The sequence below is a fragment of the Schistocerca piceifrons genome, chromosome 11, assembly GCF_021461385.2.
Source record: "Schistocerca piceifrons isolate TAMUIC-IGC-003096 chromosome 11, iqSchPice1.1, whole genome shotgun sequence".
Classification (NCBI taxonomy): domain Eukaryota; kingdom Metazoa; phylum Arthropoda; class Insecta; order Orthoptera; family Acrididae; genus Schistocerca; species Schistocerca piceifrons.
In genome coordinates, this window is record NC_060148.1 from 29,146,165 (window position 1) to 29,168,939 (window position 22,775).

The 22,775-nt window shown below is 41.5% G+C and overlaps 1 protein-coding gene across 1 annotated transcript in view; it reads left to right on the plus strand.

The window, feature by feature from the left end:
• The window catches only part of LOC124719626 (mucin-19-like), a 367,770-nt gene that overhangs the window by 235,094 nt on the left and 109,901 nt on the right, over positions 1-22,775 (plus strand). Inside the window, exons 14-17 of the mRNA XM_047244842.1 lie at positions 5,051-5,252; positions 10,097-10,249; positions 14,100-14,201; positions 18,573-18,839. Of these exons, the coding sequence (XP_047100798.1) occupies positions 5,051-5,252; positions 10,097-10,249; positions 14,100-14,201; positions 18,573-18,839 (724 nt within the window). The remainder of the gene's footprint in view (positions 1-5,050; positions 5,253-10,096; positions 10,250-14,099; positions 14,202-18,572; positions 18,840-22,775) is intronic.

The following is a 22,775-nucleotide window of genomic DNA, read 5'->3' on the forward strand; positions in this document are numbered from 1 at the left end:
AATATGAAGCAACTGGTACAAAGAATGCTTTTTACAAACTTTCTATAAAAGAAAGTCTGCTATCAAGACATTGCTGTTGTTCAATTACTTTATTTATGAATGAACATTTCTAAAACTGAAGACACTCGTCCATGCTCGCTGCACTGCAGTCAACCTCTCTCAATGTCGTTCTCTGTTCATTGGCTGACTGTGTTTTGTGACATCAGATGCGCAGAACGAACCTAAACTCGGCCGCCATCGTAAATGACGTGCACTTTAACATCACCCATTTTTTATGTCGCCCAGCACGCCGAGACTTTGTCTTTTGCTATGGAGCACAGATGCAATTTTCATATTACACTGCCTGACAATTGCTAAGGAACAGAGACATTGTTGGACAGGAATAATCACAGGCAATGATGGATGACATGAAATGCAGTACATATAATACAGGTGGGGTAGTATATTTATAATTAAAAATGGTACAGATGTCACCACTTGCAGAAGCGGGATAACAGACATAAATAACATTCATGTTCGACACATGTCATGCTCCCAACATAAAAGGTCAGTATCGGACTCCCAGTTGAAATACACCAGGGTGTAACAATTAATTAGCAAATACTCATGTTCATTTCTTGGTGATCTCTAATGCTGCAGTAGCTGTACAAGAATTTGTGAGTTATCTACCCCTCCAAAATTTGATGCAACTTGCTGAGTTATTGACAGTTTATCTACATGTATTGTTCGTAGTGCTAAGAGAAATTTCAAGAAATTTTGGTTAACTCGATGTCCTCTTTCAAAATCACATGTTTATCGTGCAATACTGTAACACTCGTGAAAATTTTCTTCTTTACATCACCGTTAAATTCAGTGATGGAAGGGTGTTTTCTATGGTTAGTTTCCATATTGACATTGCAATGTAACAGTGCGGGCTGCTTTGAACACAAGTGTGAATGTACCATAGCCACATGGTGAAATTAGCTTCAGCCATGGCTGGGTCTATAGTTTGCATTGTCAAGTAAGATTATTTGTTGTCTGAACAATGGATATATCATCTTGCAAGGCAGTAACAGATCTTTAATCTTAAGGGGGGTGTAATGGATTTTGGTCCAAAAAATCGATTTTTCAAATATATTACTTTCTTGATCTGCACGGTTTAATCTATGTTGCGTGGGAATTTTATCATGATAGCAGCTTTAGAAATACCTTTAAATTGTTAAACTGATTAACTCGGCACTGGCAGCCACTCCCACCTTTTCCAACATTTGGGAAACTGCTTGCTTCAGCGGAATTTTTGTCAGTGTGAAGGCTATTTTCTTTCAGTATCTTTGTCTGACATCTATATCTCTGGCTGACATCTATATCTTTGCCTGAAATTTTTTTTGTGTGTGGTTTATTTACATTTTGACAATACTAACAGATATTAGCAGGTGGAAAGTTGAATTCACAAACCTTTAATTGGAAGTCAAGATTTATGCATAATGGGTGGTAGAAAAACTGTGTTTGGGAAACGGAGGATGCATGGCAAGTGGTTTACCGACAAAAAAATTGATTCTCTTGAGTTATTTCATGGGAGAGCTATTAGGAACAACACAGATAATTTAGAGGCAATTACGTGTGCTGTGTGGGCAATTTTTTTCCACAAACTATCCACTGACCAAACACCAGTGCACAATCCGTGTCCGAAAGACGATTGGTGTAAGTTCAACAGCAGAAATGAGACGTATTCACATAAATACTCATTACCACAACATATTGTGAATGCAATTAAGCCCCCATTCAGGTTTCTTGCAAACCCTGACTTCTTGAGGAAGTGTCTTCATGGAGACACACAAAACGCAAATGAAAGCCTCAATAATTTAATTTGGATTAGATGCTCAAAAGGGCATTCTGTGGACTTGAGGTACTCAAAATAGGTGTCTATGATGCAGTTTTTGTTACAATAATAGAAATAATGGCAGAACTGAAGTGCTGAAGAGAGTCGGTATAGATCCTGATGTGTTTGCAACAAAAGCATTTTACGCCATTGACGAGAGCAGGGTCAAGAAAGCTAACAGCTCAGTGTCTTACCTGCAAATACAGGTCAGGCAGATTCGAAGAGGAGAGAAGAGAAACCTGGAGGATGAGAAGTATCAGTATGGAAAATTTTAAAATTGAGCTAAGCTTGTTACATGTAGAAGTAGGAGAAGAAAATCTTTTAAACTCATTTTCTGTGTTTTACATTTTTTACTTTATTAGAAGCCTTTTCTCAAAAAGTATATGTGCTAATGCTATGAAAATTTCAGGAACTGTTTGCAATGTGTTGCTGTCTCCCTGGAACTAAAAAATACGAGATCCTTCAAGTACATTCTGATTTTTAGATGATTGTATATGAAAAAAAAAGTTAATTTTGGATGTGCAAAATTAAAAACTCTGTTAATGACACATTTTGTACCATAAATTGATAACTGTAGTTCAGTGGTCCTATAACCTTCTCAGGACACTACAGTAAAATTTTCAGATTAATTGCATGATTAGGATTTCCGTTATGGCTTTTTATAAAAAAGACAATAAAAAAATTAAAAATTCAGATTTCTGGCAAAATATTAATCCTGCATATTTTATTATATTTTTCCATTAAAATACAGTTTGTTTGCTTTACACATGCAAAATTTTAGATTTGTACATTAATAAATATGGTTTTAATGATGGAATATAATAATTCCAATCCCAAAGAAAGCAGGTGTTGACAGATGTGAAAATTACTGAACTGTCAGTTTAATAAGCCATGGCTGCAAAATACTAACATGAATTTTTTACATACAAATGGAAATCTGGTAGAAGCTGACCTCAGGGAAGATCAGTTTGGATTCCATAGAAATATGGGAACACTTGAGGCAATACAGTGCACGATGAACAACGGAGTGAGCGTCCTTCGGTCGTTAATGAAAGTTTGGTACAGGAAGTGGACAATAAGGTGAGAGGAAACAGACACTTTACGATTTCCTCCTTGTGAGATGATTTCCTAATGTTTCTCATAGTGTTTTGTATGGCATTGTGACCACGCACTTGAGTTACCGAAATATGTGCACACGTTGGGTACAGATTTGCACAAAACCAAACGTTTAGACAGTGCATTGACTTTCCTTGAGCGGTACCGCAACAATGGTGATGATTTCTTAAGCCAAATTGTTATGGGTGATGAAACTTGGCTGGCCTACGTCACACCAGAATCAAAGCAACCATCCATGGAAGTTGAGCAAGGGCATCGTTTTGCTGCAAGACAACGCCCGTCCGCATGTGGCAAATCAGACCAAAGTTCTCATCACATCTTTTTCACGGGAAACTCTAGATCAACCTCCATACAGCCCCAATCTTGCGTCCTGTGACTACCATCTGTTCCTGCACTTGAAGAAACACCTGGGTGGTCAGCGTCTTCGAGACGATGATGAAGTCAAAACAGTGGTGATGCAGTGGTTAACATGTCAGGCGGCAGATTTCTATGAGGAGAGTATTCAAAAACTGGTACAACACTATGACAAGTGCCTCAATATTGAGGAAAATTATGTAGAAAAGTAGATTAAGGTACATACAGGCTTTCATGTAAAAATAAAATTATTGAGATATCTTAGCACGTCTTTTTTAAATTTCTAAACGGTACTTACTTAAAAAACACACCTCATATTTGCTTGCTGTCTTTCGTTCAGTTCATGCGGAGCCCATTTTCCCACTTTCTGCAACTTTCCCATAGCTTTCAACCAAAGAGAAAGAGCTTTCTGCATCACATTCAACAGAAGGTCCTGTGGAGTTTGAGAATCATCTTCATCTAATAAGGTCTGCAATTCATTGTGTTCGAACTTTTTTTGGTGGTTTCCCACACTCGTCATTTCTCACGTCAAACTGGAATTTTTTGAACCACTGTGTTTTCCCAAGTGTATGCTCACCGAAAGCTTCGTCAAACATTTGATGGGTTCCTGCAGCAGTTCTCTTCAAATGAATACAGAAAACCAATGCTGCCCCTAAATCATAGTTCATAAACATGAAACATGAGAAGTTTACAAGTTTGAAACAAATACCAAGAATGGAACTTTGGTTACTGGATGCTGACATTTGTCATCAGCTGTTACAGGAAGCAGATGGTGCTGCAGATGCGGTCTTACAGGCCTTACACTGATGGCTAGCATCATCTGTAGGGAAATTTTCGTTTCATACTTCTATGTTGAACGGAATGGACAGTGTCTTGAAAGGAGGACATAAGATGACCATCAACAATAGCAAAATGAGGATAATGAAATGTAGTCGAGTTAACTCGGGTGATGCTGAGGGAATTAGATTAGGGAATGAGAGACTTAAAGTAGTAAAGGAGTTTTGCTATTTGGGGAGCAAAAAACTGATGATGGTCGAAGTAGAGAGGATATAAAATGTAGACTGGCAATGGCAAGGAAAGCGTTTCTGATGAAGAGAAAGTTGTTAACATCGAGTATAGATTTAAGTGTCAGGAAGTCGTTTCTGAAAGTATTTGTATGGAGTGTAGCCGTGTATGGAAGTGAAACATGGTCGATAAGTAGTTTAGACAGGAAGAGAATAGAAGCTTTTGAAATGTGGTGCTACAGAAGAATGCTGGAGATTAGATGGGTAAAACACATAACTAATGAGGAGGTATTGAATAGAATTGGGGAGAAGGAAAATTTGTGGCACAACTTGACAAGAAGAAGGGATCAGTTAGTAGGGTGTGTTCTGAGGCATCAAGGGATCACAAATTTAGTATTGGAGGGAAGTGCAGAGGGTAAAAATCATAGAGGGAGACCGAGAGATGAATACACTGAGCAGATTCAGAAGGATGTAGGCTGCAGTAGGTACTGGGAGATGAAGCAGCTTGGACAGCATGGAGAGCTGCATCAAACCAGTCTCAGGACTGAAGACCACAACAACAACAACTTCTATACCTGGTACCTTTTGTGAAGGTTGAAAAAATTTTGATAAGTTAAAATCAGTGTGACCTGACTCACTGTGGCACACTCTGTTGTCAGGCAGAACGAGCGTCACTGCCGTCGAAACACTCGTGACTCCGGTTCTGTTCTCTCTACAGGGGCGAGGTGCCCGCAGCTGCAGACTTTGCCGGCCGGCGGCAGCAGAAACGCTACCAGTCGCTGCCGCCCATGTCGTCCCTGCCGGCGACGCGCCAGCAGCTGGAGGCGATGGAGCGCGCGGCCCGCGGCTCGCCGCCTGCCTCGGAGTACCGGCCGGCGGGCAAACCGTCGGCTGCTGCGAGTCAGTCGGCGTACCGGCAGGTGAGGCCCCATGCGTACGAGTAGTACAGATGTAGCTTCTAGTGCAAATGGTAGGATTAACATTACCGACAATTACAACTACTCATTTGAAAGATCGAGCAGCCACGTGCCAAAGTGGCACTGTTCAAGAGTTCAGAAATTGTGAATGAGTTTCCAGTTTTCCACAGAGGGCGCACTTATTTCAAACTTCCCGGTAGATTCGTAGGGTTTTCCGGGTCAGGGCTCGAACACACGACCTTGCCTTTCTATCGCAGTGATTTTAATGGCTAAGGTACCCGGGCTCAACAATAAGAGAGTTGGCCGTAAAAGGCAAGGTTCAGCATTTGCATTTTAAACATTCTATCCTGTAAATGTACGTAACACATCAGTACTATGAAAAGCTTTTATCTTTCCTGTGTTTTTATCAACTGTGTATCTCCATATGTATATATGACAACCCAGAATTATTTGTAGGAAACTATTTTCAACGTGTATAAATCACAAGAAAAAAAAGAAAAGAATATATCATGTTTCCCTCTGACAGTTTAAAGCTTGTTCCAAGACTCAATAGTATACAGCCAAGAAAACCCATACAAATTAAAAAGTAGAAAGTTCTACAATACAGATTTAGTGCTCATAAAAAGGGCACTACACTTTATCTTCATGTAGGGAAACCAATATTTGCTCTGGACTTGCATTCGGGAGGATGACAGTTCAATTCTGCATCTGGCCATACAGGTTGAGGTTTCCTGTGATTTCCCTAAATTGCTGCAAACAAAGTGGGATGGTTCCTTTGAGAGCGCATGGCCATATTCCATCCCCATCCTTGAAAAAATCTGTGCTTGTACTCTAATGACCTTGATGTCAACAGGATATTAAATCCTAATCTTCCTTCCTTCCAATGGTTGCTAAAATAATTTTTAAATAATGATAGTGCTGACTTCAGAGAATAGGGTCAAAAACCAGTGCTTACAGCTGTACATATGAACTACATTACTGATGTTCAAAAATATTTTAAATTACATTGTGTAGTTTGCTGTTTGGACTTGATGAGTCTGCTGCTGCTAAAATGAATTATTTAAATTTGTACACTTGGTGACACAATAAAATTGAGATTTTGATCATGCTGCTTCATCATACAGCAATGATAGCTAGGGTTGTATAAACATTATATAACAATATGAGAAAGAAAATTACTACCCTCTGCCCAAGAGGCATCATCCCAGTTGTGTGTTCACACTCCGTCTTGCTTTGACAACGGCCACAGTTCAGTGAGAAAGGGAGTTCAAAAGTTTCTTTAGGCATGTCATATCCAGCTGAATCCACTTGGTGATTGGATCATGAAGTGCTATCAAACTACAGGCATGTTCACTGTTGCATTTCATCCACTGTTACAAATTGTCTGTGAGATTAAGATTGCACAATTTAGCGAGCCAGTTGAGGTGTGACAAGATGCTGGAGCGTTCGTCTAAATGAGAATATATGCATAAAGCCCCATGAAAATGGCTGTCATGATGCTGGAAGATGAGTGTGGCCACAGTATACGCTAGGGCTGTTGACAAAATATCGATATTTTTCCCAAGAAATATTGATATATATCAGCGATATTTTTTACACCAATATATCAATTTCGAAATGGAAATATTATGAGCTGAAATTTTTATTTTACATTATACATATTTGACAATTTTTGATAAGTATTTGAAATTATTCTTTTGAAATTGTAGTAGACCGTAATTTTACTTTCACTGTGTGAGGAGTGTTACAAATCTTTGAGCTTTCGTCACATCAAGTCTTTCTCTTTGACTGTGTGAAGCAAATATAGATGGCACAAATAAGAAGTCCAATTGCACTGGTGGGGTGAGGATGGGGGCAGGATGGGGGGTGGGGTGAATGGAATAAGAAGATATCCAATGTGAAGAAACAGCACAGCACACCAGCTGCATTAAAAAACAAATTTTAACGTAACTGGTGTGCCATTTCTTCACATCAGCATTTTTCAAAAAAAGTTGCTGAAGCTGATGAAAAAAATCTAAATGACAAGATTGGTGCCTGTGGTGGACAAAGATGTGTGAGGGGAAATACTGATGTAATTGGTGCTCAGTGCCACCAACAGAAACTGCAACATTTAACTTCGCCATGCAATTTTTACACTACTACTGCTATGTCACTGGTCTTTGCAGAAATGAAAAAACCCACAAAGTGTTCTGGACAAATCCAATATTTGAAGGAACTGAATGATGGACCCATCGGACACCTTTAATTGTGTCACTTACATGCAGTTATCTTTGTTAACGAAGTGGTTATTGCCAAACGTGAACGTTTATCGTTTCCTTTAAATTCTTGCTCTCAGCGGGATGTACAGAATATGTAATAATAAATCAATACTCATATGAATATAATAGAGGGAAACATTCCACGTGGGGAAAAAATATCTAAAAACAAAGATTCTGTAACTTACCAAACGAAAGCATTGGTACGTTGATAGAGACAATAACAAACACAAACACACACACAAATTTCAAGCTTTCGCAACCCACGGTTGCTTCATCAGGAAAGAGGGAAGGAGAGGGAAAGACGGAAGGATGTGGGTTTTAAGGGAGAGGGTAAGGAGTCATTCCAATCCCGGGAGCGGAAAGACTTACCTTGGGGGGAAAAAGGGACAGGTATACACTCACGCGCACACACACACATATCCATCCGCACATATACAGACACAAGCAGACATATTCAAAGGCAAAGAGTTTGGGCAGAGATGTCAGTCGAGGCGGAAGTGCAGAGGCAAAGATGTTATTGAATGACAGGTGAGGTACGAGCAGTGGCAACTTGAAATTAGCGGAGGTTGAGGCCTGGTGGGTAACGGGAAGAGAGGATGTATTGAAGGGCAAATCAATACTCAGATATACAGCTCTAAAACTGGCCGAATATTTACAGTGTGCAGCCAGTGTTTGTTTTAGCTGGTACAGCGATATTTTTTCCATCAAGAAATCAATAATTTTTCTTGATATATTGAGGGCGATAATGATATTTTTAAAAAATTCATATATTTCATTCCTGATATTTTTAAAAATATCAGTAGTCCTAGTATACACGCAATGGAGATGTTGAGAAACACTAACACTTGGTCATCAAAATGGTTGAGATAAATATCCTGATGCACAGTAACCTCAAATGAATAGCCCCATGTCACAATACAAAAACACAGCCAAAATGCCACAGAATCACATCCGGGGTGAAATACATCCTCCACACAGTATGGGTTTGACGTGTCATTGGGCCATCAATGCACTCAGCACCTCACATTGTCTGGAGGGAGAGGTGAAATTGTGACTTCCCAGATATAACTATGTGTCTTGTTCCCCCCATGAGCTGTTCCTGAGTTGTTTGGCCAACTGGAACTGCACAGCTTCATGTGCTGCTGTCAACAGTGGCCTTTTGAGAGATACCCCAGTCCAGAAGATCTTCACACACAGTTCAATTCTCAATGTTCACTCAGAAACGGCTCGTGTTGAGCCTGCATACACTGACAGCTGTCAGGCACGACATTCGTGTACTGTCCCTGTCACCGATGAGGCATGACAGTCGTGTACTGTCCCTGTCGGTCAGGATGCTGTTACAACCGATATTCTGACACCGTATCTGAGAATACACTAAAATTTTCTATGCTCACGGGCCCTCTTACCCAACTGCTTAAATTTCCTTTATTTATTTATTTATTTGCTACTCTATGTGTATGTTGAGATCACCGAAGTTAGGCGCTGTCGGGTGTGGTCGGCACTTGGATGGGTGACCATCCGGGCCGCCATGCGCTGTTGCCATTTTTCGGGGTGCACTCAGCCTCGTGATGCCAATTGAGGAGCTACTCGACCGAATAGTAACGGCTTCGGTCAAGAATACCATCATAACGACCGGGAGAGCGGTGTGCTGACCCCACACCCCTCCTATCCGCATCCTCCACTGAGGATGACACGGCGGTCGGATGGTTCCGGTAGGCCACTCGTGGCCTGAAGACGGAGTGAGTGCTATGTGTATGTGAAGGCCAATGTGGATGTTATTTTCCCAAATGTATTTCTGGGAATTTCACAGAATCCGGTTCCTTAAGCTCCTGCTTTTTGTGGGTAACTTGAAAGTGACCTAGTTTTGACTGGTAAGTTTTCAATTGTAGTTGTGACTATGCTTTGTTGAACTGTAATCCATTTGTGTTGAACTAGTGCTCTAGATATTCTGGGAGAATGCGGTGTATTCGACCACTTTCATTAAGTGAGAAATGTGTCTTCCAAATAAAAGAGAATTTATGGGTAACTCATTGATATAAAATAAAAACAGGACTGGCTCTAAAACTGAACCTTGTGGAATGCCCTGAAAAAATATTTTATGCAGTCTTAGAAATAATTCTCTGAAACTTACATTTTGCTTTATTTCTGTTAAAAACAGTGTGAAATGTTTCAAAACAATACTCTTGAATACATATCTTTTTAATTTACTAAGAAGTAGGCAGCAGGTGACAAAATCTAATGTGGTTGTAAGCTCACAGAAGATTTTGTTGCCCTCTCAGTACACGACTGTTGTTTTGCCTTGTTTTATTTCTTACAAAACTGTTTATCTGTGAAAAATCTGACCACCCCTACGATGAAGTACCTATCACTTAGTGTTGCTATCATTACCTGTTAGCAACCTCGCTGTATGGACATGTCTCTTCAGCTTTTTCACAACTCTGCCCATCCCCGTGTGTGTGGACCCTGACATCATGTACACTGTGAGTCGCTGTAGATCTGGAAGTTCCCCTACCTATCCGCGTGGTTCACTGAATGTGCTCACTGTGTTTCTGTCACTTCCTCGACCCCCACCACGGTGTGTGGACACAGCTGCCGAAGGAGGCTCCAGGAAGCCCACAGGAAAACTGGGAAGTGGAGCGGCAGCTCACCGTCGAGGACGCGCAGCCGAAGGTGACCCGCCGCCCACCCTCCGGGAGGATCCTGCCGCTGCAGCTGGTGAGGCCGCTGTCCTCCACAGTAGAGGTACGGACTGGCGCGGCACTCTGCGGTGTTCCGTCCTGTCCTGTCGGAGTGCACCCCGTACTCTCGTGTCGTTCGGTGGCCTGTCCCGTGTCAGACAAATCTCGTGTCCCTGTCTTACCCGTCTGTAGTATTCACATTTAAGAATAAAACTGCAAAATTCCTGGTGTTCTGTTGTGTTTTATGTATCTCAGAAGTGAAATAAGAAGTCAGTTACAGACAACAGCTGTTACGAGTTGTGGCATTGAGTAAGGTTCGTATTCCATTGCCGGTGGCCGATTAGAGCCGAGCCCACAGCCGGAGGTTGTACATAAGCCCACCTGTTGTGCTGATGCCCGAGGGTCTCTCCGTGATTTTTACTGCTGTTGTTATCTGCTACCTGTGACGGTCTCTCACTGCAGCGACAGAATCTGAGATCTGTGTACCTCGAGGCTTTCTTATTAATTATAAAATTTATTATGGTATTGTGTTTGTTAGCTTGTATGGTCCTGTGAATGAGTGGTTGTGGTAGCCCTTCTCCACAGCCAGAACCTGGGGGAGGGGACGGGGGAGGGGTGGAGGGGGGGGGGGGGGGAATTTTATTCTGTGGTTGGTCTCACCCTCACACAGTGCCACATCACATTATTCTAAAGTAACGCTATATGCAATGACTCTTATGGACTCTATAGAACGAGATGCCTGTTCCACACTGGAAACTACGAGGGTCACTCCAAAAGAAATGCACACTATTTTTGTAAAAATACAGCTTTCATTCTGCACGTGTGAAAGTTTTACAGTGTGAAGATACATCCTTCCCACTTCTTCTCAAACTTAATTCCAGCTGTTCCCGTGAGTGGCACCATCACAGCACGTCTTCAACATGGCTGCTACACTTGATGTTCGACAGAAGCAACGTCCCGTCACAGAATTCCTGTGCTGTGAAAAGGAGACAGTGGGAAACATCCACAAGAGGTTGAAAAAGCTGTATAGAGATGCTGCTGTCGATCGCAGTACAGTTAGTCGGTAGGCAAGCAGGTTATGTTATGAAAGCGGGCACGGCAATATTGAGGATTGTCCTCGAAGTGGCAAGCGTCGTACTGCGCACACTCCAGACAATGTGCAGAGAGTTAATGAATTGGTGACTGCTGACAGACGCATCACAGTGATCGAATTGTCACACTATGCTGGGATAGGGGAAGGAAGCGTTTGCAGAATACTGAAAAAAGGTTTGTGCCAGGTGTGTTCCCAGGATGTTGACAGTGGCTCACAAAGAAACAAGAAAAACAGTATGCAGAGAACTTTTGGAGCAGTACGAGAATGGTGGAGTCGAATTTCTTGGAAGAATTGTGACAGGTGATGAAACATGGCTCCCTCATTTTGCACCAGAGATGAAGAGGCAATCGATAGAGTGGTATCGTGCAAATTCACCCAAGGAAAAAAAAAAATTCAAAACCACACCTTCTGCTGGAAACGTTATCGCTACGGTGTTTTTCAATTCCGAAGGACTCTTGCTTGTGGACATTGTGCCAAGTGGAACCACCATAAATTCTGACGCATATGTGACGACACTGAAGAAACTTCGAGCTCGACTGAGTTGTGTTTGACCACATCGGCAAAAGCAGGAGGTTTTGCTGTTGCACGACAATGCACGGCCACATGTCAGTCAAAAAACCATTGAAGTGATCGCAAAACTCGGATGGACAACACTGAAACACCTGCCTTATGGTCCTGACCTGGCTCCCTGTGACTATCATTTCTTTGGAGAACTGAAAGCCTCTCTCCGTGGAACAAGGTTTGAAGATGATGACTCCCTTGTGCACACTGCCAAACAGTGGCTGCAACAGGTTGGTCTAGAATTTTACCATGCGGGTATATAGGCGCTCGTTCCAAGATGGGGCAAGGCAGTTGAGAGGGGTGGAAATTATGTGGAGAAATGAAAATATTGTTCCTAATGGATGTATCTACACACTGTAAAACTTTCAAACATCTAGAATAAAAGATGGATTTAAAAATAAATAGTGTGCATTTCTTTTGGCCTCGTAGTACTGTGTAATCTCAGTACGTGAACATAATCATCCTGTGTCACTCATGACACAAGTGTCAGCAGACCAGGTAGTGCCTGTGCTACAGCAGTCACGAGACTTTTCTCAAGTGCAATGGTGGTTACATCTAGGTAGTCATCGTACATATGTTATGTGTGAAGTTGCAGGAATGCAAGTGTCATAATGCATGCTATGACAGCAAATTTTGTGGTATGCTCCAGTTGTGACGTCTGTGTGTCTCTACATGTGGATACAGTAACATTAGGCTCCCATGACGATTGCTACTGATGATGTTACTTCCCAGCGGGTTGTTTGGGGGAGGAGACCAGACGGCGACGTCATCGGTCTCATCGGATTAGGGAAGGACGGGGGCTGTGCCCTTTAAAAGGAACCATCCCGGCATTTGCCTGGAGTGATTTAGGAAAATCGCAGAAAACCTAAATCTGGATGGCTGAACGCGGGATTGAACTGTCGTCCTCCCGAATGAAAGTCCAGTGTGCTAGCCACTGCACCACCTCGCTCGATGTGAGTTGTCGATAGTCTCATCCACCTGCCACGGGTTAGGGAGTGGAGTGTGTAAGATTTGCAGACGACATGTTTGTGATGGCAGTGACTGCAAGAGAGATGGAACAAATGTTAGATGGTCTAAACACAAAATTAGAAGAATATGGAATGAAGATTAACAAGAAGAAAACGAAAAAGCATGGTAATTGGAGGAAAGGGGAGAAAATGCCATTTGAAAATAGGGGGAGAAGAAATAGAGCAAGTGAATAACTTCAATTACTTGGCAAGTGTAATAATGGATGATATGTACCGCTCAACAGAAATTAGGAAAAGAATTGCAATGGGGAAAGAAGGATTTGAGAGGAAACAGAAATTACTTTGTGGACCACTAAACAAAGATCTGAGGAAAAGACTTGCGAAACGTTACATATGGAGTGTTGTGCTGTATGGTGCGGAGACCTGGACATTGATGAAGAAAGATGAAAGAAGATTGGAGCCACTAGAGATGTGGATATGGAGAAGAATGGAAAAGGTGAAATGGGAAGACTGAGTAAGGAATGAAGAAGTATTAAGAAGAGTTGGAGAAGAAAGAAACATGCTGAAAGTCATCAGAAAGAGAAAACGGAACTGGATTGGACATTGTTTGAGGAGGGACTGTTTATTGAAGGAGGGAATAGAAGGAATGTGGAGGGAAAAAGGGGAAGAGGAACAAGAAGATATCAAATGCTGGACAATATCAAAGGAGAAAAAAATAGCTCTGAGCACTATGGGACTTAACATCTGAGGTCATCAGTCCCCTAGAATGTAGAAGTACTTAAACCTGACTAACCTAAGGACATCACACACGTCCATGCCCGAGGCAGGATTCGAACCTGCGGCCGTAGTGGTCGCGCGGTTCCAGACTGTAGCGGCTAGAACCGCTCGGCCACTCTGGCCGGCTATCAAAGGAAGCAAATATTCAGAAATGAAAAGACTGGCTATGGACAGACAAAAGTGGAAGAGGCTTAACCCATGACAAGACCTGTCGTAAGGCAGACTACCATACTACTACTACTACTACTACTACTACTACTACCTGCCTCTTGTCAGTGTCTGTGTGCCATTGGCTGCTAGTTGTCATTCCTGCTGTAGACCCATCATGCTGTTGACAACAGACTCTGTGTGTGTGTGTGTGTGTGTGTGTGTGTGTGTGTGTGTTTGTGTGTGTGTGTGTGTGTGTGTGTGTGTGTGTGTGTGTGAGGGATAATTGTTATTTGTGATGATGTGCCATTCATGTCTGCTGCCAGGACTGAGCCTCTGCTGAAGGATACTGACTGACATTTTGACAGGTCCCTGCGAACTCCTCGGCCGGTATCTACCAGAATGTCCAGCAGACCAACAGGGCGAGGCAGCAGGCCAGCTACCCAGAGGTCTACTACCACGGCAAGCAGGTGAGTTTTCTGCTTTACCTCTCCTCCCATTACCAGTCCTGTGACTGCTTCGATGTGTCCTGCAATGACTACGTTTACTGTGTGGGATGTTTTTGGTGATTTCCCTGAATTGCTTCGGGCAAATGTGAGTATGGCTCCTTTGAAAGGCCACGGCCGACCTCCTTCCCTATCCTTCCCTAAGCCGATGATTTCGCTGTTTGGTCCCGTCTCCCAGTTCAACCGACCGACCTGGCGGGGGGGGGGGGGGGGGGGGGGCTCTTCATCTGGGGGGAGAGCTTCCATCAAACATCCTCAGTTACACAGCCTGACCATAAAAAAATAAGGACCCACAACGGGAGGAGGAAACAAAATTAAACTTTATGGATTGAGGGGAATGTGATGTTATTTCCATGATTAAAATTCTGACAAGGGGAGGCCACAACGGTTGGTACGTGGATTTACTGCAAACTTAGTACAATTGTAGTTCTCCACGAGGACAACAAAATGTGTAAGCCATAGTGCGTACTTCTCGAGCGTTATTGAGAAAATCGCAAGATAATTTTGGTTGTCAAATATATATCTGTGCGTGGCCCTTTTAATGATAAAGCGGCTGCAGCCGAGTGGTGGCGGCACGGTAGCTCAGCGTGTTCGGTCAGAGCGTTAGCTTCCCTTTATAATAAAAAAACTGAGCGAACAGATCGTCGAACAAACTGAAGGGGTGTCATCGGACGTCCGCCCTGAACAAACTCGACGAACAGTATACGACAATATTTCTTTAAAAAAAAAAGGTGGTTGGCGTTCGATCCGGTGGAGCGGTGGATCGAGTTCCGTTCGTCAGTTTTTTTTATTTCAAGTCATTTTCTTTACTATTTATATTACAATTGATATCATGGTAAAAATACGTGTAATCACATGAAATTTTATTAAAGTTACAATGTTATTTGGCAGTCTACTAATTTTTATTATCACAAATAATGTAATAATCATAAGTATCGACTAGTAAACGACGAAATGCATAAAGTCATACTGAAAATGTATGCTTTTCCGTGATTTGAGAAATCCCTTATACCTGGAAGTAGCCCGAAATGACGTGTTACCTCCAAGTTTTGACCGGCACAGACGGCTTTCGAAAGATGTACAATTAATCGTCGCTTTCGACATTACGAGTACAAGTTGCAGGACGGTATTTTTCGTAAAAACGTGGGAAACGTTAAGTTATATGGCACTGCATACGCAAGGTCTTTTGATGTTTTCTGTGGTAAAACAAACCTTGTTAACATTTTCAGAAACTTCTCTTTCAGACGATAGTTTGGAAGCAAACCGTGCATAACGCAGTATTTCCTTAAAAATCGGCGCTTATAATTGGTTATGCAGTATCGAGTGTATTTTAATAGGGTCTTCCGAGAAGCAATTTCTCGTTCTCTTTCGATTAAATACGAATCGTTTTGAAGACACGGACAAGCATACATTTTCAGTATCACTTTATGCGTTTGGTCATTTACTAGTCGATAGGTAAGAATATTATATTATTTGTGATAATAAAAATTAGTAGACTGCCAAATAACATTGTAAATTTAATAAAAGTTACACATATTTGTCCCATTATATCAATTGTGGGTATAAATAGTAAAGAAAATGACTGTGTTGAAAATAAAAAAAAAAAAAAAAAACTGACGAACAGAACTCGATCCTTCTATATCTGTTGGCTCAGAATTCTCTCTTTTTCCTGTGCTAGTTGGCCTTTATTGTCCTCCTTCCTTCATCCATCGTGTGTTGTTTTGCTTCCGAGGTAGCAGTTTCCTTCAGTATGTCTGCTACATCCTCTACAACTCTGATGATAAATTTACCATAAATATCTTTTCTGATACTCCTAATCCCTTTTGTCTTACCGAGCGAGGTGGCGCAGTGGTTAGACACTGGACTCGTATTCGGGAGGACAACGGTTCAATCCCACGTCCGGCCATCCCGGTTTAGGTTTTCCGTGATTTCCCTAAATCACTCCAGGCAAATGCAGGGATGGTTCCTTTGAAAGGGCACGGCCGACTTCCTTCCCCGTCCTTCCCTAATCCGATGAGACCGATGAGCTCGCTGTCTGGTCACCTTCCCCAAACAACCCGACCCTTTTGTCTTTCTGTGTTTTTTTATTCTCAATGCATAATTTGTGCTTACTTGACTGTTCATTCCCTTCAACAGGTCCTGTCTTTCTCCCTCATTTTCATTAAGGATAGCAAAGTCATAGAAAATCCTGTTATCAGTACGTTTTTATTTTTGTCTCACTTCTGAACCGTTCTTTTATGTACGTCTTCGCTTCTTTTATGCCACTGGCCTTGCCACAGTGGTAACACTGGTTCCCATCACATCACTGAAGTTAAGCGCTGTCGTGCTCGGCTAGCACTCGGATGGGTCACGTCCGGGTCTGCCGAGTACTGTCGCCAATTGAGGAGCTGGTTGATTGAGAAGTAGAGGCTCTGGTCAGAAAAACTGACAATGGTTGGCAGAGTGGTGTGCCGACCACATGCCTCTCTGTAGCCGTATCTGGTGACACCTAAGGGCTGAGGATGACACGGCCGCTGGTCAGTACCGTCGGGCCTTCGAGGCTTGTCCGGATGGTGTTTGTTTGTTTTGCTTCTTTTATGTATAGGTTGAAAAGTTGTCCCAAACACTTTTTAATGTAAATATTTCTCTTTTGCCCTTCAACTCTTCTTATTTCTTCTTTATCCCTGCACATATTTCATATACTGACCTTGCTCTGTAGCATATACTGATTTTTCTGAGGATTTTAAACATGTTGCGCCATTTCAAATGTGTTTTCTAACTTGACAAATCTTATTAAAGTGGCTCTGTCATTCATAAGATTTCTTTTTGACAGAATTGCATTTCAATTTCAACATCTTCAGTTTTGTCCAAGTCTAACAGTCAGCTTTAAATCATTATACAGTGTAGTGCTCCTAACCTCACGTAGGATCATGTGCTGCTGATCCTAAATTGCTTTTAATGTCTTTTATTCTTAGTTTTGTGGTATTATGCATTTGTTGGAACCTTGAAACTATAGAACCAGTAACCTTGTTTTCAAAAATGCATTCTGCTGACACATAGACTCATATTTTTCAATCAGGTTGTATCCAGAATACTTCATGAAAATACTGAGTAGGAAACTGTAATATATTTATAACATTTTGAGTAGTCTTTTTTTCCATACACTGCTAACTTAGAGTTAAGTTCACTTTATGATAATAGGGTAACCAACACATGATCAACTGTGTATTTAATGAGAAAGACAGTGAAAACATTTTTGAAAATCCCTCTTACACTTTCATACAGCCTATAGTTACTTGTTACGATGGAAGCAGCTCATCTGCTACTTCATTCAATGTTTAGTGTTCACCAAACTCTGGAATAGTACTCTATAATTCGTTTCCCTAGCGTCATGCATGTGGTTTCCCTTACAGAAGCACTGCTTTTCCCAGAACCATTGCAACAAATGCAAGGCTTCAGTTTGCCTTCGGCACACATCTCTGTCCCACGTTATGTCGCTTCTTCTCCGGATATGTACGGAATGTGATGCTTTCCAGACATTCACCACTAACCTTGCAATTGAATACTGTTAGTGTCTTTCCTTTTGCTGTTGCCATTCTGTTGCACATATCCACATTTCATGTGAGGTGCTATTCATTACACATAGTGGTCTTTCTGACTTTAGCAGGTGTTTATCCTCTTACCAGCCCATCTCATCTCGTACCGGTTTACGTTTTGTGTTGTACTCCATCCTCGGTCATCAGCAGTTCTCACTCTTACAATTTATTGTGATTGTTTAAGAATCCAGAAGAGAGCAATGAAGATTATTACTGCGAGAAAACCCAGAGACTCCTGCAAACCCATCTTCAGAAAGTTGGAAATCCTTACACTGCCTTGCCTCTACATTCTTGAGACTCTAAAATTTTTCAGAAACCACATAGTGCCAACTGACCCCAGAGTCGTAAAAAATAATGAAATACGTGAATACAACACCAGGAAAAATGCAAACCTGCATGTTATACGTACAAACACTCAACTGTGTAAAAAGGGAGCTTTCCACACGGGCCTCCAACTGTTCAACAATCTTCCCAATCGTATTAATCCATCAAAGACAGCATAAAATTTAGCAAAGCCGTGAAGTCGTATTTGTTGTGTCACTGTTTTTACTCTGTAAATGAATACTTAGAACAGTAACCTTGCTGTTTGTGTTAAATTGAAAACATTGAGCAATATAATACATTAGGATACTATAGGCCTATGTTAATATATGTTAACAGTGTTAAATGATATTTTCCGACATCTGCAACACACTGTATACCATCACATCACACGGAATAAATAAATAAATGAAAATAAAAGTTCGACGTGTCCCACAAGCACGACACCCAGTCGGACACGGAGGCCCTCCGGCAGAACCGGCCACCCACGCAGCGCGGCCGCGGCGGGAGCATCGCGTCGGACGGTGCCGACACGGTGCAGTCGTCGCGCAGCGTGGACGCCAGCTCGCCGTCGTCGTCGTCGACGGCGACGGTTGTCTCCTCGGCACAGCAGCAGCGGCAGAGGCCCGGGGACGCGGTGGACGCGGCGGATGTGTCACCTGGGGCGGCTGAGGTACAGAGGGTGATGCAAGCCAGACCACCTATGGTGAGTTCTCTCTCTGTCTACATCTACACGGTTACTCTGCAACTCACATTTAAGTGCTTGGCAGAGGGTTCATCGAACCACAATCGTACTATCTCTCTACCATTCCACTCCCGAACAGAATGCGGGAAAAACTAACACGTAAACCTTTCTGTTCGAGCTCTGACTTCTCTTATTTTATTTTGATGATCATTCCTACCTATGTAGGTTGGGCTCAACAAAATATTTTCGCATTCGGAAGAGAAGGTTTCATCAAAGACTGGCAGATTACTGAAAATAGAAAGAAAGCCTCCAAATGGAAAGAAAGCAGCATCTTATATTGATCTACTTCTACTTCTACTTCTTCTTCTTCTTCTTCTTCTTCTTCTTCTGTGTTTTCATCTTCTGTGGTCTTGGGGCTCTCATGTCGGAGATCTGTCAGTTGTCGTATCCATTCTCGTGGATGCGAGATGTGGCAGGGACGGTAAGCGGAAGGCTGTTGATATTCCTCTCCATCATCGCAGCCTCGTGCAGCCCCACCACTGAGCACAACACAGGGCCAGCCAGGTCTGAACTCTGAGGTATAAACACCCGTATGCTGCAGCAGAAACTTCATTCCACCCCCACCACCTGATTGTGGCGGAAGGGCCATCCACCAAATACTGTGGACCTTACGCAGGGTGTATACACGGACAAGGAAAAAAAAAATTCCCAGATTTTTCCCGGTTGGAAATACACTTTCTTCCGGGTGAAAATACACTTTTCCGTGTTAAGTGACAGTATACTTCTCCTCGACACTGTAAAACTTATCAATCCTTTGATGGTTTATGGTTTTATACGACGATGTAGAATTTCCCGGCACTTTAGAAAATGAAACTTGTAGCGGGACTTTGAATTTTGCCGCACACTACACTCGTTCCCTCAGATATAAATTATACTGTCGCAGCGGTATGAGCCCTTGACGGCAGAGAAAATACTAAAATTCTCCGTCTTTTTTCAAATAATTTTTGTAGTGGAAATTGGTTTGACTTTTGCTCAGAAACGCCACAAGGACCACCCCAACAATAGCTTTTCCGAATCACGAAGTCCGATAACTTTTCTGTAATACGAAGTCCGATTTGCATTTCTCTCTTTCCCTTGTTTCACGGTGATTAACAATTTTAAAAAAGCCCCTTTTCAAAATAGTTAATGACCGTGAAAAAAGGGAAAGAAAGAAATGCAACCACTACAAACTCAGGGGGAAAAACACGTTTTGGAAAGATCTTTGATGTGCAGCAACATGTACGCTGCATATTTTCGTGTTACGAAGGTATAAATTCGAATTCCACCAAACACTGCACGTTACTTTCCGAAGCATTAAAATCGAGATTGCGACGCGCTTTTGTAAGCCAGTCACAGCTCATGTCACGTGATCTCGCCAGAGCTGATAACAGCACAGGACACGTGGTGTAGTCCGCCCATAGCAAGATCACTCTTAAGTAGCGCGAAACACAAATAAGAAAAGCTAATGGCTTAAATTAAAATACATATTGTTGCTACAAGAAAAGCAAAGCTTACACGTATAATACTGGTCTCGAAGATTAATAAGCTGCAAGAGAAGCTAAGCTTCCACATATAATGTTGATCTTTTTTGCGCATCATACATCACATAAGTGTGCCAGTAAAATTTTTAATAACGACATAAATGTCTCATCTTCTGCGCTCGAAATTCTTCAGGTGGTCGTCCCCAAAGAGTTGATTTTTAAATGATATCCAAATGCTCTGTGATTTAAGAAATTCATCGTACATTCTCTCACAGTTTACTTTGAAAGTAATGCTTTTCAAAGCAATATTCGCAATATTTTCCCACGACCTCTTAGAAATATGTTCGTTTCAGCAGTTGCCAGAGAGCGCCAGATAACAGGCACCACTGCACTTGGGCAGCTACGATGACGCAGGAAGCCCACATGTTCGTATGTGTGAAACATTAAACGATCTTTCATTAAAACGAATCTAATGTAAACAGCTGTCACGTCACACTCATTGGAGGCAATTTGTTGTTAAGAAGCACTGCACAGTCTTCCTAAAGCCTTTGACACACTTTGCTGTTGGCAGACGCTTGTGTGAGCACTGTGTTTTGTTGTATATGGCGCATTTCCTTTGCGACTTAAAGTTTTATTTTCGTTTTTTTTTTCTCTCGTTCATGTTTCGCTGCTGCAGTATTATTCTGCAGAAGTGGGATACAGTAATATTTTTTGTTAGAGTATTGGTTCTTACCAGCCCAAATCACCAAAATTTAACTGAAAACTGAAACAACGAAAAATTCCCAGAATTAAAAAAAATTCACGGGGTTTTCCCGGTTTTCTCCTGGATGAAAAAATTTCCGGATTTTTCCCGGATCTCCCGGTTGTCCCGGGTCGTATACACCCTGTTACACGATCAGATCTGGCAGTACGCCCAAGAACTGTGGAAGCAACTTAAAGGTGCTTCACAGTGACACCACGATGTTTACATTCTGGCAGGTAATGGCAGACTCGTTGCATCTCTGTGTCGTACGTCTACTTACAGACATACAAGATTAGAAATCAATATTGGTTACTGCATTTTCATTAGTGTCATAGAAGATAGCAAAATTAAGGGACATGAAAATTATAATAAGCAAAAGAGAGAATTTATTTAACTATGAACTGTATTATCAAAAAATGGCAAAATTATAGGTACTATTTTATGAAAATTACTTATACTATCACAAGCATTCCGAGAGCCTGCCAAAATCTTCTAGAAAGTGATATTTTCCAAATAGAATAATTAACAAACTAATAAGTTAGTGTAGTGTTAGTAAGCATTTTTGGAATCAGAAAAATGTAGGCTACAAAAATATGAAAGTGAATTTAGCAAATAATCACTATCTAAGATTTAGTCATTCTGGGACAGAGAACTTTGACTACTAACTTTTGAAACAGGAAATTTTTGGAAAAAGAGGAGAATGAATGTTTAAAAATCAACTATATCAGCTTAGGAACAAACAGCTATTTAAAATTTTCTGGACCACTGTTATAGGAAAAACAGTGTTCTTTATATTCTTACAACTTACTTCACTACACACAGTCATGATTGCATTTAAGATGTTTATTTTTATTTTTAGATGAGCTGTTTGTCTTTTTAGAGATCATCTTCATGTTGTACATTTCTTGATGCCTGTAGGAGCCATTGGCATGTAGCAGAGATGGACCTGCTTTACGGCAAGTGTTCAAGCAATGTAAGATCAGAAGATGATCTTGTTGAAGATCAAAACTGGTCGTCTTAAATACTTTTATAATTATTTATATCAAACAACTTAAATGCGATCACAACTGTGTGTATTGATGAAAGTTATAAATAACTATTTTCTCACTAAAAATTCCAGATCCACATGGTCTCTAGCGATCAGAACTCATTAATATATATTGAATAAATTATTTCCAGATTAACTAGCTATAAGATTATCATTAGTTATTGAGAAACTACAGAGTGAATGATAAAAGATGTGTGAATTCATGCTTGAGTAAGAAATTACTCACTCTCATAATTATTGTACATTAAAACTGTTCATTTTGCAAAAATCAAACAATGGAAAATCCAGGACGGAATGTAACAATACGAGAGAAGGAAAGCTGCTACTCACCATATAGCGGAGATGCTGAGTAGCGATAGGCACAACAAAAGATTCACACAATTATAGCTTTTGACCATTAAGGTCTTTGTCAGCAGCAGAAACACACACCACACACACCACACACACACACACACACACACACACACACACACACACACACGCGCAAATGCAACTTGCACACATGTCAGCAGTCAGTCTCAGAGAGCTGAAACCACATTGTGAACAGCAGCACCAGTGCACGATGGGAGTGGTGACTGAGTGGGGGTAAGGAGTAAGTTGGGGCCCAGAGGGGGAGGGATAGTATGGTGGGGGTGGCGGACAGTGAA